The following is a 19,266-nucleotide window of genomic DNA, read 5'->3' as shown; positions in this document are numbered from 1 at the left end:
TCCCCGCTACTTGGGAGGCTGAGGCAGGAGACTCGCTTGAGCCCAGGAGTTGGAGGTTGCTGTGAGCTGTGATGCTATGGCACTCTACCCAGGGGGATAGCTTGAGGCTCTGTCTCAAAAAAAAAAAAAAATTTTTTTTTAAGAATCAAGAATCACCCACTTAAATTTTTTAAGCCTGTAGATAATCTGTACTTACTTTTATCACTGTAATTTGAAATTATGTAGAGAGACTAAAAGATGCTCCAATACCTCATTTTGAAAATAATTCAGTATATTTTGTTTTCTAGATTGCTTTGCCTGATTGATTACTATGAATCTAAAATTAGAAAAATTCATTTACAAAGGTATGAGTAATGCTATATTATAATTTTTAAACTTATCTAGTAATATATTAAAAGTTCTTATAGCCTTTTGAAACTAAGTATGTTATGGAAATCTACCTAATAAATATAGATTAAAACACACTTCTTACCACTGAATAAAGAAATAAGGATGGAGTGTACAAAAAATATTGTAAAATAATCTCATTTGATAATTTTTATGTTGATAAAAACAAGAAAAATAAGAATAAAGAATAATGGTCTTCAGTTAACCTAAAATACCTAAAGCATATCTAAGACCATATAATCTAAAATGCTTTACTATGAGATCACTAAATGTACAGTTATTCTGTTTTATTATTTGTAGATGGAATAGTTCTTTCAACAAGTATTTATTTGAGCCCCTATTTTGTGCCATGTTCTGTTTTAGGTAGATAGGAATCTGTAATAAACAAAGTAGAAAAATTTCCCACTTTTATGAAGCTTGTATGTTAGTATTCTTGCCCCAAGAATAGTAACTCCAGAAATTCGAAGAGACCAGTGGCTGATTCTTTCTAGTACTTTGGGGACTCAAAAATAAAAAATAATAAAAAAAATAAAGGGAAGGAGGGAGGGAGGAGAGAAAAGAAAAAAGCAACTAATGGGCTGGGTGCAGTGGTGCATGCCTATAATCCTAGCAGCCTGGGAGGCCAAGACGGGATGATGACTTGAGCTCACTAGTTTTTTTGTTTGTTTGTTTGTTTGTTTTTAGAGACAGAGTCTCACTTTGTCACCCTCGGTAGAGTGCTGTGGCATCACAGCTCACAGCAACCTCCAACTCTTGAACTTAGGTGATTCTCTTGGCTCAGCCTCCCAAGTAGCTGGGACTACTGGTGCCTGCCACAATGCCCGGATATTTTTTTGTTGCAGTTTGGCTGGGGCGAGGTTTGAACCCACCACCCTCGGTATATGGGGCCAGCGCCCTACTTACTGAGCCACAGGCACCGCCCAGAACTCAGGAGTTTGAGATCAGCTTGAGCAAGAGTGAGAGCTCATCTCTACTAAAAATAGAAAAATTAGTTGAGTGTTGTAGCAAGCACCTGTATTGCCAGCTACTCAAGATGCTCAGGCAGGAGGATCACTTGAACCCAGCAGTTTGAGTTTGCTGTGAGCTAGGCTGATGCCATAGCACTCTAGCCTGGACAACAGAGAGAGAGTCTGTTTTAAAAAAAAAAAACAAAGAAAGAAAGGAGGGAGGAAAGAAAAAAAATAATTAGAGACAAAAGTAACTCCTTCATTCTGTTCAGAAAGCAGCATGATATCAAGTAACTTCAGGGACCTTCTGACTTCCAAATGGAACTATTTTTTATGATAGATGTGGTGCTAGATAGATGTGATATGCTAGATGTGGTTCTGTAAAGATAGGAAATTTTGGACAGGATTCTTATCTTATAGGAGTTACAGTCTAAAAAGGGGGATAAAATGTAAATATATTAGTAATTAAGAAAAATAATATAAGACTAAAAAAAGTCACTATAAGCTAAGCATCAAATCAAAGATACAATGTCTTTCATAGTAGTGTCAAACAAAATGAAATCCCTTGGAATGTATCTAACAAAGAATGTGAAGGATCTTTACAGAAACAATTACAAATCACTGAGAAAAGAAATACAGAGGATATTAACAGGTAGAAGTACATATTATGGTCATGGCTTAGAAGAATTAAATTTGTTTTTTGAGGCAGAATCTCACTCTGTCACCCTGGTAGTGTACTGTGGCTTCACAGCTCACAGCAACCTTAAACTCTTGGGTTCAAGCATGAGTTTCAGCCTTGGGCTCAAGCATGAGTCCTCAGCCCCACCCTAAACTCTTGCCTCAGCCTCCTGAGTAGCTAGGACTACAGGTGCCCACCACAATGCTCGGCTAGTTTTTCTATTTTTTAGTAGAGATGGGCTCTCATTCTTGCTCAGGCTGGTCTCAAACTCTTTAGCTTACGTGATCCATCTGCCTCAGCCTTTCAGAGTGCTAGGATTACAGGCATGAGCCACTGTGCCCAGCGAGAATCAGTATTGTTAAAATGTCTGTACTACTGGTGGCACCTGTAGCTTAAGCAGCTAAGGTGTCAGCCATATACACCAGAGCTGGTGGGTTCGAATCCAGCTGGGCCTACCAAACAATGACAACTACAACCAAAAAATACCTGGGTGTTGTGGTGGGCACCTGTAATCCTAGCACTTGGGAGGCTGAGGCAAGAGAATTGCTTGAGCCCAGGAGTTGGAGGTTGCTGTGAGCTGTGACACCACGGTACTCTACCCAGGGCCACATCTTGAGGCTCTGTCTTAAAAAAAAAAAAGAATGTCTGTACTGTACTACCAATTGACAGATTTAATGCACTCATTAAAATACCAATGTCATACTTTGAAGTTCTTGAAAAAATAATTTTATGTTTTGTATGGAACCAGAATAACCCTCAGTTAGCCAACAAAATTCTACAAAATAAGAATAAATCATCTTGCCAGGCTTCAGATTATACTGGTAGTGATCAAAACAGCATGGTATCAGCTTAAAAATAGAGACATAAATCTCTGGAACAGAATAGAGAATCCAGAGATGAAACCAGTCTCATACAGCCATCTAATCCTTGACAAAGCAAACAATAGCATTCACTGGGGACAAGAATCCCTATTTAATAAATAGTGCTGGGAGAACCGGTTAACCATATGTAAGAGAGTGAAAGTGGACCTGCACCTCTTACCCCTTACAAAAATTAACTCACAATGGATAAAAGATCTAAATCTAAGACACAAAACAATAAAAACACTAGAAGATAATGTGAGAAAAACTCTTGATCTTATTGGCCTATGGAAATAACTTATGAAAAATACCCCACTAGCAATTATGCAACAACAAATATATCAGTTGGACCTGATTGAATGAAAATGTTTTTGCATAGCTAAGAACACAATACACAAAGCAAAAAGACAGCCTTCAGAATGGGAGATGTTTGCATGCTACAAATCCAACTAAGGGCTATTCACCAGAATCTAGTAATGAGTTCAAGCATATCAACAAAACAAAGAGCAAACAACTCCATTAAAAAACTGAGTAAGAGACACAAACAGAAACTTTTCTTGTGAGGACAGAAGAATGGCCAATAAACACATGAAAAATTGCTCATCATCTCTAATCATCAGAGAAATGCAAATTAAAACCACATCACAAGGTCCTAAAGCAACAGTTGCTGGCTTTGGGTGTGGAGAGAAGGGAACACTTATGTACTATTTGTTGGACTGCAAACCAGGGTAGCCTCTATGGAAAGAAATATGGAGATTCCTCAAAGAACTAAAAGTAGACCTACCATTTGACCCTCAATTCCATTACTAGGTATCTACCCAAAAGAAAAAAAGGCATTTTACCATAAGGACATTTGCACTCAAATGTTTATAGCAGCATAATTCACAATCACAAAGATGTGGAAACACATGAATGGATAAATAATATATGGCATATGTATACCATGGAATACTATTCAGTCATAAAAAAGACAGAGATATTGTATCTTACTGGGTGTAGGACACAACTACAACTCTGATTTTTACCTGTATGTGTAAATTATATAACCCTATGGTTGGACCCTCATGTTAATCTGAAGTTAAAAAAAGAGAAAAGAAATAGCAGGGGATATTTTCCAGTTCTGGAAAAAGAATGACACTAAAAACATAAAGTCAATAAAAATAAATAAAGAAAAAACTGTCATAATTGAGCAATTACTAAAAATTGTACAGACATTAAGTACTATAGGAATTTAAAAGAAGCGAGTCAGTTTTGGATGGAGTGACCAGGGAAGCCTTTCTAAAGCAGATGTAGACTGTGCTTGAGTTTAAAGTAAAGGTGAAATTTGGAAAAGCACAAAGGAAAAAAAAGTCATTTTAGACGGCTTAGATGTTATGAGTGAACGTGCATAGATATAAACATGTAAGACTTACTAGATTCACTGATGCATGCCTATAATCCCAGGTACTTGGGAGGCTGTGGTGGGAGGATTGCTTGAGCCCAGGCGTTCAAGGCCAGTTTGAGTGGGCAATATAGCAAGAACCTGTGTCTTAATTAAGAACCTGTCTAACTTAACCTTAATTAGTGAAGCCAGTCTGCCTGGAATTTAAGGGCTTTTTTACGTATGTTTATCAGTAGGGTGGATAACCTATGGAGAGCAGTCACTAAAGTGGTGGGCAGGAGTAGTCTGTAAATGAACAAGGAAATATCAGTTGCTTTGGAAAGAGGGTACTTTTTCCTTAAATGCAAAGAACAGGTTGGTGGGGTTATAGTTATGTATATCAGTTAGATTTCAAAGGACATGTATATAGAGAGATTATTTTAAGGAATTAACTTACACAGTTATGAACTAGCAAATTCAAAATTTGGGAGGCGGGCTGGAGACCCAAGGAAGAGTTGATGTTTTCAATCTTGAAGCTGAAGGCAGTCTAGAGGCAGAATTTCTCAGGGGATCTTAGTCTTTGCTCTTGAGGCCTTCAGCTGATTAGATAAGGCCTACCTGCATTATGAAGGGTAATCTGTTTTACTCAAAGTCTTTTGATTTCAATGTCAATTATACTTAAAAATGTAATACCTTATAGCAACTCTAGACTGGTATTTGAACAAACAGTCGGGTACTGTTTGGCACATAGAATTAGTCATCACAGTATGTAAGAGTAAAGAGAAGGAAAATGAAGAATTTCATGGCTTGACAGTTGTTAACTCTTAAACTCACAGAATCAGGAAAATAGTGGAAATAATGAAACAGGTTAATTGGGGACTACAGCAAATTGAAGAGTTGTGCCCCATATGTCTTAAAAGAGGCAGTTACTATATACAGCTCTAGCCAGGTGCCATCATATAGGAATGTGAACCCCATGTGTATAGATTAGCTGACTTTCCAAGAGAAGCCAAGATTTATAAATGAAATATTGATCTTAGTGTTCATAGTTAATTCAGTGTTCCAAACAAATCCTACATGGTCCAAACTGAATATGAGTTGTAACTTTTGGTCTGTATCTTTAGATACTGTATATAGTAATAGGTACTAGTTTTCTAATACTATTATTCTCTATGACAGCAGTTCTCAACTTGTGGGTCGTGACCCCTTTGTAACAATGAAAATACATCCTGCATATTTACAATGCAATTCATAACAGTAGCAAAATTACAGTTATGAAGTAGCAACGAAAATAATTTTATGGTTGGGGGTCACCACAACATGAGGAACTGTATTAAAGGGTCGTGGCATTAGGAGGCATGGGGAAGGTTGAGAACCACTGATCTATGAGAACAAATAGGAAATTTGGATTAATTTTAATTCACATTTAGGTTATTAAGCCCTCATTAGATTGGTTTAATTTTTGTTAGCTGGAGTTTTTTCTTTGAAGATAGTTTTTTCATGTGACATATACTACATGTATCTTTTTATAGGCAATATAAAGATGATGAAAGTCAGTCAGAAGAAGAAAAAGACTACAGAAATTTGGATGCCTCACCAACTTATAAAAGCCTCCTAACGGTAAGGGGGACTGCATAACTAAAAAATGCTTCTTTACGTAGTAAAATAGTCTTCCAGGAAAACTAATTATCTCTTTATGAAAAATGTGTTACAGTCTTTACAGAATCAACTCCAAGAATCAAAATCTAAGATTGATCTACTTTTAACTGAGAAACTGAACCTCCAAAAAGATTTGGACACGAGGTGAGAGAAACTTAGGTAATTTTTCTTTATTCTTTGAAAAGTAAAAACAGGTGGGGTGCAGTGGCTCACGCCTGTAATCTTAGCACTCTGGGAGACTGAGTCAGGTAGACTGCTTGAACTCACCTGTTCGAGACCAGCCTGAACAAAAACAAGAGACCCTGTCTCTACTAAAACTAGAAAAACTGAGGCAAGAGACTCGCTTGAGCCCAAGAGTTGGAGGTTGTGGTGAGCTACGATGCCATAGCACTCTACCTAGGGTGACAGCTTGAGACCCTGACTCAAAAAAAAAAAAAAAGAGAGAGAGAGAGAATAGTAAAAACGTATTGGAATTTAGAATATTAAATGAACCATTCTAGCCTCTTTACTCTAAAATTAATCTTGGATACCTCATACTTTTACACTTATTTTAGTCAATTGTCTCTCATGGTAAGTGATGGAACAGGAACACATGAATAGGTAAGGGAAATAGCTGAGAATATGGGAGTCTGCACTGAAGTGGATAAAACTGGGTAAGAACTCAGAGCAGATTCAGTTGTTTTAAAAAATATACTGGGGATGGCGGGTTTGACCCCAGCCCCGGTCCCCCCCCAAAAACAGCTTTGTTGGATTATAACTGACATACAATACTCTGCACATACTTAACGTGCACAATTTGATAAGTTTTGTCATATATACATATCTGTGAGACAATTACAATGGAGATAATCCCTCTAACAATCACAGTCAAGATAATAACCTAAGTTTTCTCTTGCCCCTTCTGTAATCCTTTCTTCTTGTCCTATTCCTCTTGCATTTGCTTCAGACGACCATTGATAGGCTTTCTGTCATTGCACATTAGTTTGTGTTTCTTATGTTTTATGTAAATGGAGCTACACAATATTTATTCATTTCTTTTTTCATTCAGCATAATTTTTTATTATTTATGTTTAATTCCAAATTGACAAATTATTGTTATAAATATTTATAGGGTACAGAGTTTTACTATGATTTATTAATACAATATGGAATAATTAAATTGGACTCATTAACATATCCATCACCTCAAAATATTTATTTTCTGTGGTGAAGACATTTGAAATTGACTGTAAGTGATTTTGGAATGTACAATACATATGCAAATTTATGGTTATATAAATATGTAGTAAAAACCTCCGTGGGAGTAATGAACACTGAATTTAGGATAATGGCTATCTATGGTATGAGGAGGAGAGGAATGATATTAATGAGGGACATGTGGAGTTTTAATTATATGTATGACGTTTTAGTTAAAAAAGACTTAAAATAAATCTGTTAATCTGATAAATCGGTGGTGGATGCACCAGGATTTGTTACAGTGTCCTCTATTTTTGTCTATATATTTCACTATGAAAACAAATAGAAATAGATTAACAACAACAAAAACTAAATAAAAGGTTTTGAATAAGAAATTACATTGTAGAAGAAATTTAAATGGATATTAAACACCCAATTAACAGTCATAAAATATTTTAAGAATTTTAATAAGCATATTTGTGACAAGTAAACAGGTATTCACTTTTGTTGATTATTAAGTAATTTATTATTAATTATTTATTATTATTAAGTTGTTTATTATTAAGAATTTGTTTTATTCAACAAATTGAATGCATTCAACATGATTTATTTTCTACAGGCCTACACAACATGAATTAAGACTTTATAAGCAGCAGGTGAAGAAACTGGAAAAGGCCCTTAAGAAAAGCATCAAGTAATTATGTTTTACCAAAGTTACTGCTTTTATTAGGGTTTTGTATTTCATTATTTATTTTTATTACCTGTCAGTTTATCTCATGCTACCTCATAGTAACCTTGGCTTGGAATTATCAGGATGATGGGAGAAATGACATTAAAAAGAGTAATCCTACTTCCAAAGTTTAAAAGCAATTTCTACCATGTTGGATTTGGCTGTATATTCATCGTAAGTGAGAATATGAAAAAGGTAGTTACCTTATATAATAAAGGACAAAGATTTTAAATAGACAGTTGTCTTTGGAAGTTTATAGAGGAATTGCTAGAGAATCAGTGAAATTAGAGGTATCAAGCCTCAAAATTTTGATAGCCTTGATCTGAAAATTTTAAACGGAGCCTCATCAGGCTTTAAAAGTACCAAAAGAAATCCACCACTTGTACCTTTCCTGGCTTTGAAAGGAAGTGCTCAGAGGTGTTTCCACCTCTTGATTTTAAATAGTGATGATACTTCTGAAAATTATCTGGTGTACTCTTTGCTTCAAGGGACTGGGATTTGAGAAAGTAGTTTGGGGAGCACTGGGATGAAATATTTTGGAAGCTTTGCATTAGAATGTACATTAAGTGTGTTGTCAGTTGTTTAGCATATCTGATTTAATTTTCAGTGACGGTTGTGTTTTCTCCTTCTGATAGCAGCATATATCACAATGAAAGCAAGTATTGTGGGCATCCAGGAATTACATATTGTGTTAAATTAAGATAGTAGGGAAGGAGAACTAAAGAAGAAAAGAGAAGTAGAAGGTTTGGAAAGGATGTATTCATTATTTAATGAATAATTATTCCCTTCCTACTATTAATTGTCATTTTGGGTAACCCGAGTACTTTCTACTATCTGCTTGGTATTCTTGGCACTGGAGTAGTGGTGGTAAACTGAGGGGAAAAGTTCCCTGCCTTCTCAGAGATTACACAAAGGGAAAAGGATATTGGAAAAAAGACAAAGTCTATACAATATAAATACTAAATGTAAAGTAGTGGAGGAGTAGCTTTTGTATGAGTTTGGACAAGAGGTGGTGGTGACATAGTCAAAGGTAGCAATAGTGGAGGTGAGAGAAATGTTTGGAATTGGAGAATATTGGAGGTAGGGCTAATAGGATTTCACGATGGATTTAATATAAGGAGTTGAAGAAAAAAAAGAAGAATCAAAAGTCTCCTAAGTTTTAAGCTTGAGCAACTAGGTAATTAGTTATTTGGTACCATTAATGAGATGGGAAATTGAAAGAGAAGCAGCGGGGAAAAGAAGAGGAGAAGGAAACCCACTGACTCCAAGTGTATAAGCAAAGATACACCCATTTGTGTATGCATTTACACACACATAGGGATACACAGTCAGCCCTCATTATTTGCAGATTCCATGTTTGTGAATTTACCTACTTTCCATATTTGTTTATAATCTTCAAATCAATACAGAACTTTCATCCATAGACATGTGCAGAGTGGCAAAAAAATTTGAATCATCCAACACACATTCTGATCTGTCAAAGATGATACTCTTCATGTTAGTTTCAGCTCTCATAATGTATACAAATGACCTTTGGCCATCTATTTGGTACCACTTTTATTTGCCATTTTTTGCTTTTTGTTAGTGATTTCTATAAAATAGCCCTTTGAGTGTAGTGCTGAAGTGCTGTCTAGTGTTCCTACACACAAGAAGGTTATAAGGTGCCTTATGGAAAAAATATACATATTAGATAAACCTCATTCAGGCATGAGCTGTAGAGTGCTGTTGGCCCCGAGTTCAGTGTTAATGAATCAACAGTATATTTTAAATAAGTTGTCTTTAAATAGAAACACATATAAAACAAGCTTATATATTGATCAGTTAAGGAAAACATGACCAGGGGTTTGTAGGAACTTGACCCTATATTTCCCCTAGGACCAATGCAATGGTTCAGTATTTGCTAACTCAGTATTCATGATGACTTTAACATGACTATCACAAATAATGAGAATAGTCTGTGTTTAAGTGTGTATTTTGTTCATTTGGGATCTTGTCCTTAGAGTGACTTATTGTCCTTTAAAATTGTGATTCAGGGTCTTTTAATGCTAAATTTGAAAGAAATGATTTGTGTTTTTGTGATTTTAAAAGTATTTTTTTGTTTGTTTTAGTTTTGAAAGTTTAGAGTATCTAGATGTGGAAACAGATTTTGGAATGTTCCACATCACACAGATGGTATGTGGAAGGACTTAAATAGAAATCAGATCCTTACCCAATCATTCTTGATGCAGGGGGTGCCCCAATGAAGGGAGAAAAGACCCCTGAACTCACCAAGTGAGTTCTTGGCTTCATGCTGCAAAGAGTTTGAGGACAGCCCAACTAGTGACAAAAAGTTTATTGAGAAACGGACAACAGATCTTGCTGCACAGACAAAGTAGGAGTCCTCTCCTGAGCAGAATGGGATCCCTTAAATGTTCAGAAACCCTGTTGTGAAATAGCCATAGGTGACCAGTGTCATTTTGAAGTCAGGCCATAAAGGTGAATTGTAAGCTGCTGTCACAGTCAGGTAAGTGCAAACAGTAATCATCCTGGAGGGTCCTGGACCAGTTGACTTCCCTCATCATGTTGTTTAGGGTCTAGTATCAGCCAAAATGGCTGCACTCAGATTCTCTAAGCCTTCCTCATCTGCCTTATCCCTACATTGTTCTGACTCCGAAGCTTACTTTTTACCAGCACACTAATAATTAGAATAAAAAAAAACACCCAAACAAATTTTTTTTCAGGGTAAAATTTTTGTTTGTTTGTTTTAAGACAAATTCTTGCTCTGTTGCCCTGGCTACAGTGCAGTGGTGTGATCATAGCTCACAGCAACCTCAAACTCCTGGGCTCAAGTGATCCTCCTGCCTTAGCCTCCTGGGTAGCTGGCATGCATCACCACGCCTGGCTAAGTTTTCTATTTTTTGTATAGATGGGGTCTTGCTGTTGCTCAGGCTGGTCTCGAACTCCTGAGCTCAAATAATCCTCCCTCCTCAGCTGCCCAGAGTGCTAGGATTACAGGTATGAGCTACCATGCCCAGCCTTAAGATAAAACTTTTAAAACTTCTATTTTCTGTTGCCAGAGGTAGCATATTTTTTCAAAGTAATCTGATGTTGGGAAAGTAATTAAAATTAAAATCCTGTCAATCCAGTGAATCCTCTACAAATGATGTAGGAAAGAAGAATCAGTTTTGTAACTGAATAGGCATTCAACCAGACCATACTATGCATTACAGGCAATCTACTAGAAAGATTGCAAAAACAAAAAGGAGTCCCAACTTTTTTATTGCCAGGCAGATACAGTCTATTATATACCTTTTAATTGTCTTTATCCAAAGGAAAAACTTGTAATTCATTATTTGCATGGAATTGAACAGACTTTAGGTTTAGGACCTGGACTTAGCCTGTATATGTCAAGTTACAATTTCCTCGGAGGCCAAGAAGGAATCTCCTTAATGAGTGATCTGTGGGCCAGTCCTTCCCAGAAGCCTCAGGGCTTTTCCTTCCCTTTTGCATAGAGAGTTTTGGGGAGGAGGGATGCTGATATTTTTCTTTTCTTTTATACAAAATTAGTGTGATTTTTTAATAACAAAACTGGCAGTCTACTTTTTAACTTGTTCCTCATCTTTAGCGTGTCTCTCTCTCCACTGTGAAATCACGGAAAGGCTCCTGCAGAACACAGTTAAAAGCTATAAAGTTTCTGCGTAGAAGATGGCTATACAAAACAGGAGATAACACACATATTTGAAGTTGGAGGTGCTTTTGCTTCTCCAAGTCCACAAAGATACATAGCTGCTGATGCTGGCTGGCTACATGTCCTGAATATCTCTGCTAAGCATGTAAAGTACCCCTTAGCCACTCTTGAGGGTATTTTTATATACTCCAGGCCCTGTCTGGCTGCTCTAGTATATTTGAGTATAGCCTAAAATGCTGTAACACAAGTTTCTAAAACACAATTAAGACATATGTAAATATTTTAAGGTAAAAATTTAAAATTAAAAAAGAACATATGCAAATAGAAAATAGCAGTAGCAATATAACCTAGAAATTGCATTGTTCACATACAGTTTTTCCTAGACTGAAGATGCTAGAATAACAGTAGTGGTATTAGAGACTTCAGTGTGGGGAAACACTTTACTAGTATATAGGCAAGTAAGTGTTCTTTCACCTTATTTTAAGAAAATTTTAAATGAGCTACTGTACACTGGCCTCCTCCCCAAACTCTAGCATTAGATGTACTCTAGGCTGGAGGCAAGTTGCACTTCCTCATTTGCCCATTTTAACTTCAGCTTCTTTGGCTCAGGGCTCCGCTTCAGTTTTTATTGCCCTGGTATCCTCCAGCCAACATTTCCTCTCTGTTGTCTATGCATTTTTAAGATCCCCTGAGGTGGCCTCCAGACAGGCTTAGGCTATCTAACTTAACTCCTGCAGTACCAATTATTGTTTATGGTAGTTTTCTACTTCCAAAACCACTTCAGTTGTAAGTAGTCCAGTTTCTAATATGACTGTTCTCCTGAGTCCTGTGATCTTATGTGATTTTACAGAATGTGAAGTTTATCAGTAGTATATTATGCTAGAAATTTACTGTGAGATTGGGTGAACCATAGCTGTTTCCCACTAGTCCCTGCCTTTTACTAATCATCTGTAAATTTAGAAAAACCATGGGGGTACAGTACCTGTAGCTCAGCAGCTAGGGCATCGGCCACATACACTGGAGCTGGTGGGTTCGAACCCAGCCTGGGCCTGCTAAACAACAATGACAACTACAACAAAAAAATAGCCGGGCATTGTGGCTGGCACTATAGTCCTAGCCACTTGGGAGCCTGAGGCGAGAGGATATCTTAAGCCCAAGAGTTGGAGGTTGCTTGTGAGCTGTGACACCACAGCACTACCCAGGGTGACATAGTGAGATTGTCTCAAAAAAAAAAAAAAAAGAAAAGAAAAGAAAAACAATGGGATTAAGTGAGTTAATACCTGGAAAGTGCTTGGAAGAATTCCTACATAGAAAAGGCTTTCAGTAAATATTAGTTATTACCAGGTTCCCAGTAAGTTTTAGTTACTGTTACCATTAAGTCAGGGTATTTCTTAATTCATCTGGTTAATAGAATCACATTAGATTGTTCATAATGCTGATAATTAGTACATGCAAGTATATATTTAGGTTATTGTGCTGACAGCTAAAATGTTGTAGATGTGTATTGATTTGCAAACAATTTATAGATAAGTTGACATTTTCATCTGAGTAAAGGTTATATAACATTTAAATTCAGGTAGATCAGTTTACTTCTATTCACTTTAGAGGTCATATTGGCTTCTCTATGTCCTTTTGTGTTCTAGATAATATGCTCATGGTACTGCCGTTATATAGAACTATGAAGTATCAAGATGTGACTGTGGTAAATAGGTGAAAGTCAATTGAAAGATGGATTGTAAGTTCTTTGTATCTCCTAGATGTTAGGATGGAGACTTAGGACGAACTCACAGCATAGGTGGAGAAAAATTTCTCTCACAGAGATTAAGATATGTAAATAAATAAATAAATAAAAAAGTTTAGGAAAGAGAGAGAAAGCAGGGGTGGGGGAGAAGAGAAATGAAGAGACCAGGGAGATGGCATGGCATCCCAAAGAAAGAGAAGGCGGTTGCCAGCCCCTGAGACCAAGCAGCTTGCTGTTTTTATGGGGACAAAGAGAAAGAAAAAAATAGTGATTGCTGTCAATTGATAACAGAAGTGGCTGTGTGACTCTGGTGCATCTGTTTCTTTTCTGAGGTAGTGACAGGCTGATAACAGAAGGGTCCTGTCTTTCTTTTGGAGATAGGCTATCACTGGTGATTGTTGTCATCTTGTCTGCCCTTTAGATATGGTTTTAGGCAAGAACTGAGGTGTGAAGCTTACACTACCCACCCACTCCCAAATCCATTCAGGAACTCTTCAAGACTGTAAAAAGCAAGTTCTAAAAGGTTGTTTTCAGTCTATAGACTAGTCACTGTAAAAGGGAAGAATGTACATTTTCCTTTATGTCTGTTCAGCTCTTTTCAGATATTGTGAAAACAGGGCCCCACGAGGGTGCCTATCAGTAGGGAGAAGGGGGAAGACGTGTGTGCACTCATATGAGAAACTATGAGTTAGATAATTTTTCTGTTATTGTAGCATTGCTGTCTTTTCACTAAAAGAAGGTGGACTACTTACCTAGAGCTAATTCCTTTAAACTAACTCCATTTCTTAATTTGACTTGAGCGCATATTAATACTTACCAGAGAGCAGAGAATAGCAACTGAGTGGTAACCAAAGGCAATACATGTGACTGGAGAAGAAAGGAAGTCAGAAGGAATGTTGGGCCAGCAAGAGGAGTTTTAAATGCTAGCCCAGGGAGATTAGGTTTGTTTGACAAAGCAGTGAGTTGAAATTATGGATCATTTTCCAGCAGACAAATGACATGATAGAATTTTACTGTTTTATTTTATAAATATCTGCTCAGAGGTCATCATTAATGAGTTATGGAGTCAGTTTAATTGTTTGAGGTCCTAGCAGGAAGACAGTGACATAGATAAACTCAAGAGAGTTAATTTGAAGTGGGTTTAATAAGAGACTGCGATAGTCTCCTCTTATCCATAGGAGACATGTTCTAAGACCCCTGTGGATGCCTGAGACCTTGGGTAGTGCTGAGCCCAGTTGTTATCAGTTGAAACTTATTTCTGTTCATGTTTTCCTACCACAGATTTAATGCCTTTTCCTTCTTAACTAAGCAAGTTGAGAACTTTTGCCTCTTCACTTAAGCAGAGCACTTTTTGGCATCTCTTTGGCATATCCAAAATCACTACTCTTGTGATTTAGGACCATTATTAACTAACTAAGGGTTACTTGAATGCAAGCATTGCAGTACCACAGCAGTTGATATGATGACTGAGACCATTACTAACAGAAATCATTACTAAGGGGCTGAGAGTGTATACAGCATAGATAAGCTGGACAAAGACGAATTGGATCCTGGATGAGATGGAGTGGGACAGCATGAAATATCATCACATTCCTCAGAATGGTGTGCAATTTAAAACTTATGAATTGCTTATCTCTGGAGTTTTCCATTTAATATTCTTGGACCATGATTGACCTAAGGTAGCTAAAACCATAAAAAGTGAAACCACAGATAAATGAGCACTATAGTTCTATTTTCAAAGGCATTGTGAGGTAGGAAAAGGAATGTCTACTACAGTCTGTCTTTGGAGATATCTGGAAAACAGCAAGGGTTTGCTGCTGTGTTGATAAACTCATATGCAGGTTTCTGGGCCCGGAGTTATAGCCAGTGCTGGGATGGTGGTCTCTGGGGTCTCCATGCCCTCTTGACTAGCCCAGGCATCACTATTGTCTTTTTTTTTTTTTCTACCAGTTCAAGTAGGAAGAGATGGACCAAACTGTATAGCTGTTCCTGCTGCAGTACACAAACCAATTGCCCTGGCCACATTTCTTGCTACCTTTACCTGTAGCCTCTAAGCTTGTAGCACCTTGGGACGGAAGTTGCTTCCATCCTTTGCTGTAGTTCTTTCCTGTACTATCTTTTATGAAGTTGGGAGATGGTTAGAACTTTTTCAGTGTGATACCTTCTGCTTTTAGGGATTCTTTCTAATATGTAGTCTATTGAGAGGTCCTTCTTATTTATTTATTTATTTATTTTTGAGACAGAGCCTCAGGCTGTCCCCCTGAGTAGAGTGCTGTGGCATCACAGCTCACAGCAACCTCCAACTCCTGGGCTCAAGCGAGTCTCCTGCCTCCGCCTCCCAAGTAGCTGGGACCACAGGGCCCGCCACAATGCCTGGCTATTTTTTGGTTGCAGCCATTATTGTTTGGTGGGCCTGGGCTGGATTTGAACCTGCCACCTTAGGTGTATGTGGCTGGCACCTTAGCCACTTGAGCCACAGGCGCCGAGCCGGACCTTCTTATTTTCTAGTGACAATATGACTTAAATATTTTTTAACTTTATGCATGTGTATACACACACACACACACACACACACACACACATAAGTAAAATAATGTAAGGCTGTTGGGAGGGTAGCTAGATCATTGGCTTAGTTTGTCATCTTAATCCAGTGTCTAGGAAGGCATTTTGTGTTATCTTGATTTTTCTTTCCCCTTTAGATTACAGGAGCTTATTAGTCATAAAAAGGCTGAGGACACAGAGATAAAAGATGACCCCAGCAAATATAACCATCAACAGGCCATGATTGACCAGAGATACTTTCAGGTATTGAATCTTGAAAAGTTTGGTGTTTGTAATAAATCTTGTTTTCAGTTACAATATAAGTTATCACTTGGTAAGGAATACTTGTATCCTGAATTTATGTATATTTATACTCTGTCTTGTTTTGCCATGACACATCTGTTTGACTAAAAACAGTGTAGGTAGCTTAACCTAGAATTTGTTTTACATCTTAAAGAGATTCTGGCCTAGTTCAAAGCAGGATAATAAAAGTGCTATGATTTTTAAAAGATTTTGTAATTCTTTTCTCTACTTTCCTCCTTTAAGCTATTTCCTTTTTTTCTTTTGTTTTTGCCATTAGTATTATATAAGTAAGTCTGTTTTCTTAGTGTCCCTACTGTGTTTTATTTTTATTTAGATAGTTCATCTGAAATTTAATTTTCTATGTGGTGTGATGTAGGGAATCTAACCTTACTGGTTTTATAGACCATTCACCACATAGGTGAGCAATTAAGGCTGGTGATTTAACGACAGAACTGGGCGTTCACTCATATTTTGTTGGGTGCCCACATAGGGTTTTAAAATTTTAAACTATTTATCAATTGTTTTACAACTTAAGGGATTTTATTTTAAGTTCTTAGTTCTCGTTTTTATTAACATTCCAGAAGTTCTGGTAATAAATTCATACATGGTCGTTATCAGAGCAGAGTGCCTTTCCCCCATCAGATGTGGGCACGTGCTCTTCCGTTAGCCACAGCCCCTCCATCCTCGCTCCACTTACTTGTGCTTGTACCTGGGTTCTCCTTTGCGTTTGCAGTCTCTAGTAGAGCACTTTGTTCTCTACTGAAGTGACACTCTTATCATGGACCATAGTCCTTTATATGCATAGATTTGTTAGGAGATTCTCTATGGTCCGTTCCATTTCTCTATTTCCATATTAATTTCTATGGTTTTTTAGTAGGTTTTGATATCTTTTAGTTCAACTCTCCCATCATTGTTCTTTTAAAAAAATTTCTTGGCCATGTTTTTAGGATATTGACTTTTCTGGATAAATAGTTTTCAGATTAAAAAATATATCCTATTGATAGCCAGGCATTGTGGGTGCCTATAGTCCCAGCTACTTGGGAGGCTGAGGCAAGAGAATCGCTTAAGCCCAAGAGTTGGAGGTTGCTATGAGCTGCAATGTCACGTCACTCTACCAAGGGTGACATAGTAATACTCTGTCTCAAAAAAAAAAGAAAATAATAATAATTATATATGTGTATATATATATATATATATATATATATATCATATTGAGATGAACTGAAATTGGATTGGTTTTGTGGGTTAATATTTGGAAAAATGACACCTTTATTTATGGTTTTAAATCATCTCATTCAGAAATATGTCTCTAATTTTATTTGGGTCTTATTCTGTAGCATTCCATAAACTTTCTATACTTTTTAACTTGCCTCTTGCATATTTCCTGATAGGATTGTTTCCTAGTTATAATTTTTATTGCTTACGTGAATGGGATCCAGGCACCTTTTTGAAAACTGTTTTGTTTTAGATCTCTCTTGTTCTAGTATAGAACTGGATTTCTTTCATTTTATTTTGTTACTTACACTTGATTTGAGAGGCTTTGTCCTTTAAAAGGGGAACTGAATCATGGATGTTGAGACAAACTCATATTTCTGCTTTTATATCTGACGTCTTTCTTCTTTTAATTTACCTAGCTTTTTATTCTTTTTCTGTTGGTTGTATTTACTTTTCTTGACATTTGTTAGATTGGTTGGTTAATGTTTCTTTGTCCATTTTTTAATCTTCAGGAAGTTAGAAAGTGCATCTTTTTTATTTTTTTGAGATAGAGTCTCACTCTGTCATCTTGGGTAGAGTGCTGTGAGCTATGATAATGTCATCATACCCTCAACCTCAAACTCCTGGGCTCAAGTGAGTCTCCTGCCTCTGCCTCCCAAGTAGGTAGGAACACAGGCACCTACCACAAGGCCTGGCTATGTTTTGGTTGCAGCCATCATTGTTGTTTGGCAGGCCCAGGTTGGATTTGAACCTGACACCTTAGGTGTATGTGGCTGGCACCTTAGCCACTTGAGCCACAGGCACCGAGCCTAGTGTTTGTGTTTTTAGTAGAGACGAGTTCTCACTCTTGCTCAGGCTGGTCTGGAACTCTTGAGCTCAATGGGTCCACCTGCCTTGGCCTCCTCCCAGAGTGGTAGGATTACAGGTATGAGCCACTGCACCGGCCAAAAGTTCATCTTAATTTTTTCTGTCCATCTAATGATGACCCTTAAAAATGTTTTTTTTTTAATTAATATCAAGAGTTTATCAGTATCTAAAAACTCTCTGAATAGTGTATGACATGAGTTACTTTTGTTTTTCAATTCTTATTTCTCTCAGAAATGTTTAACTCATTTTATGGTTTTCTCATTGTTAATATATTTTTTTATTAAATGATAACTATGTACATTAATGCAATTCTGGGGTACAGTGTAGTGTTTTCATATACAATTTGAAATATTTTCATCAAACTGGTTAACATAGCCTTCATGTCATTTTCTTAGTTATTGTGTTAAGACGTTCATATTCTACTCTTAGAAATATTCACTTGTACCCTTGTAAGATAAACCTCAGAAGTGATCCCTCCAATTACCCTCCCTCCACCCATTCCTTCTTCTCCTCTGCCTCCTCCCTCCCCCTCCCATATTCTTAGGCTATAATTAGGTTATAGCTTTCATATGAAAGCTATAAATTAATTTCATCATAGGGCTGTGTACACTGGATACTTTTTCTTCCGTTCCTATGGCACTTAGCTAAAAAGAACACTTTCCAGCTCCATCCATGTGAACGTGAAGGATGTAAAGTCTCCATCTTTCTTCATGGCTGCATAGTATTCTATGGTGTACATATACCACAGTTTATTGATCCATTCGTGGATCAGTGGTCACTTGGGCTTCTTCCATGACCTGGCAATTATGAATTGGGCTGCAATAAACATTCTGATACAAATATTTTTGTTGTAATGTGATTTTTGGTCTTCTGGGTATATACCTAATAAAGGAATTGCAGGATCAAATGGCTGGTCTATTTTTAGTTCTCTAAGTGTTCTCCAGATGTCTTTCCAAAAGTAACGTATTAGTTTGCATTCCCACCATCAGTGTAGAAGTGTTCCCTTTTCTCCACATCCATGCCAGCATCTCTGGTTTGGGGATTTTGTGATATGGGCTAATCTTACTGGAGTTAGGTGATATCTCAAAGTAGTTTTGATTTGCATTTCTCTGATGATTAAGGATGGTGAGCATT

The 19,266-nt window shown here is 37.1% G+C and overlaps 1 protein-coding gene across 8 annotated transcripts in view; it reads left to right on the top strand.

Annotated features, from left to right (window-relative positions):
- CEP70 (centrosomal protein 70) overlaps nucleotides 1-19,266 on the top strand; it is an 87,936-nt gene that overhangs the window by 46,494 nt on the left and 22,176 nt on the right. For 7 of the 8 annotated variants that reach the window (XM_023513034.1, XM_023513033.1, XM_023513039.1 and 4 more), the window contains 5 exons: nucleotides 288-344; nucleotides 5,766-5,853; nucleotides 5,948-6,036; nucleotides 7,688-7,762; nucleotides 15,906-16,011. In XM_023513034.1, the coding sequence (XP_023368802.1) occupies nucleotides 288-344; nucleotides 5,766-5,853; nucleotides 5,948-6,036; nucleotides 7,688-7,762; nucleotides 15,906-16,011 (415 nt within the window). The remainder of the gene's footprint in view (nucleotides 1-287; nucleotides 345-5,765; nucleotides 5,854-5,947; nucleotides 6,037-7,687; nucleotides 7,763-15,905; nucleotides 16,012-19,266) is intronic. The other variant, XM_023513038.1, reaches the window with a different exon arrangement.

Source organism: Otolemur garnettii, unplaced genomic scaffold (genome assembly GCF_000181295.1).
Source record: "Otolemur garnettii isolate 467f Iridium unplaced genomic scaffold, OtoGar3 scaffold00032, whole genome shotgun sequence".
Classification (NCBI taxonomy): Eukaryota; Metazoa; Chordata; class Mammalia; order Primates; family Galagidae; genus Otolemur; species Otolemur garnettii.
Note: the sequence above shows the minus strand (reverse complement) of the source record. Positions and strands in the feature narration are given on the sequence as shown.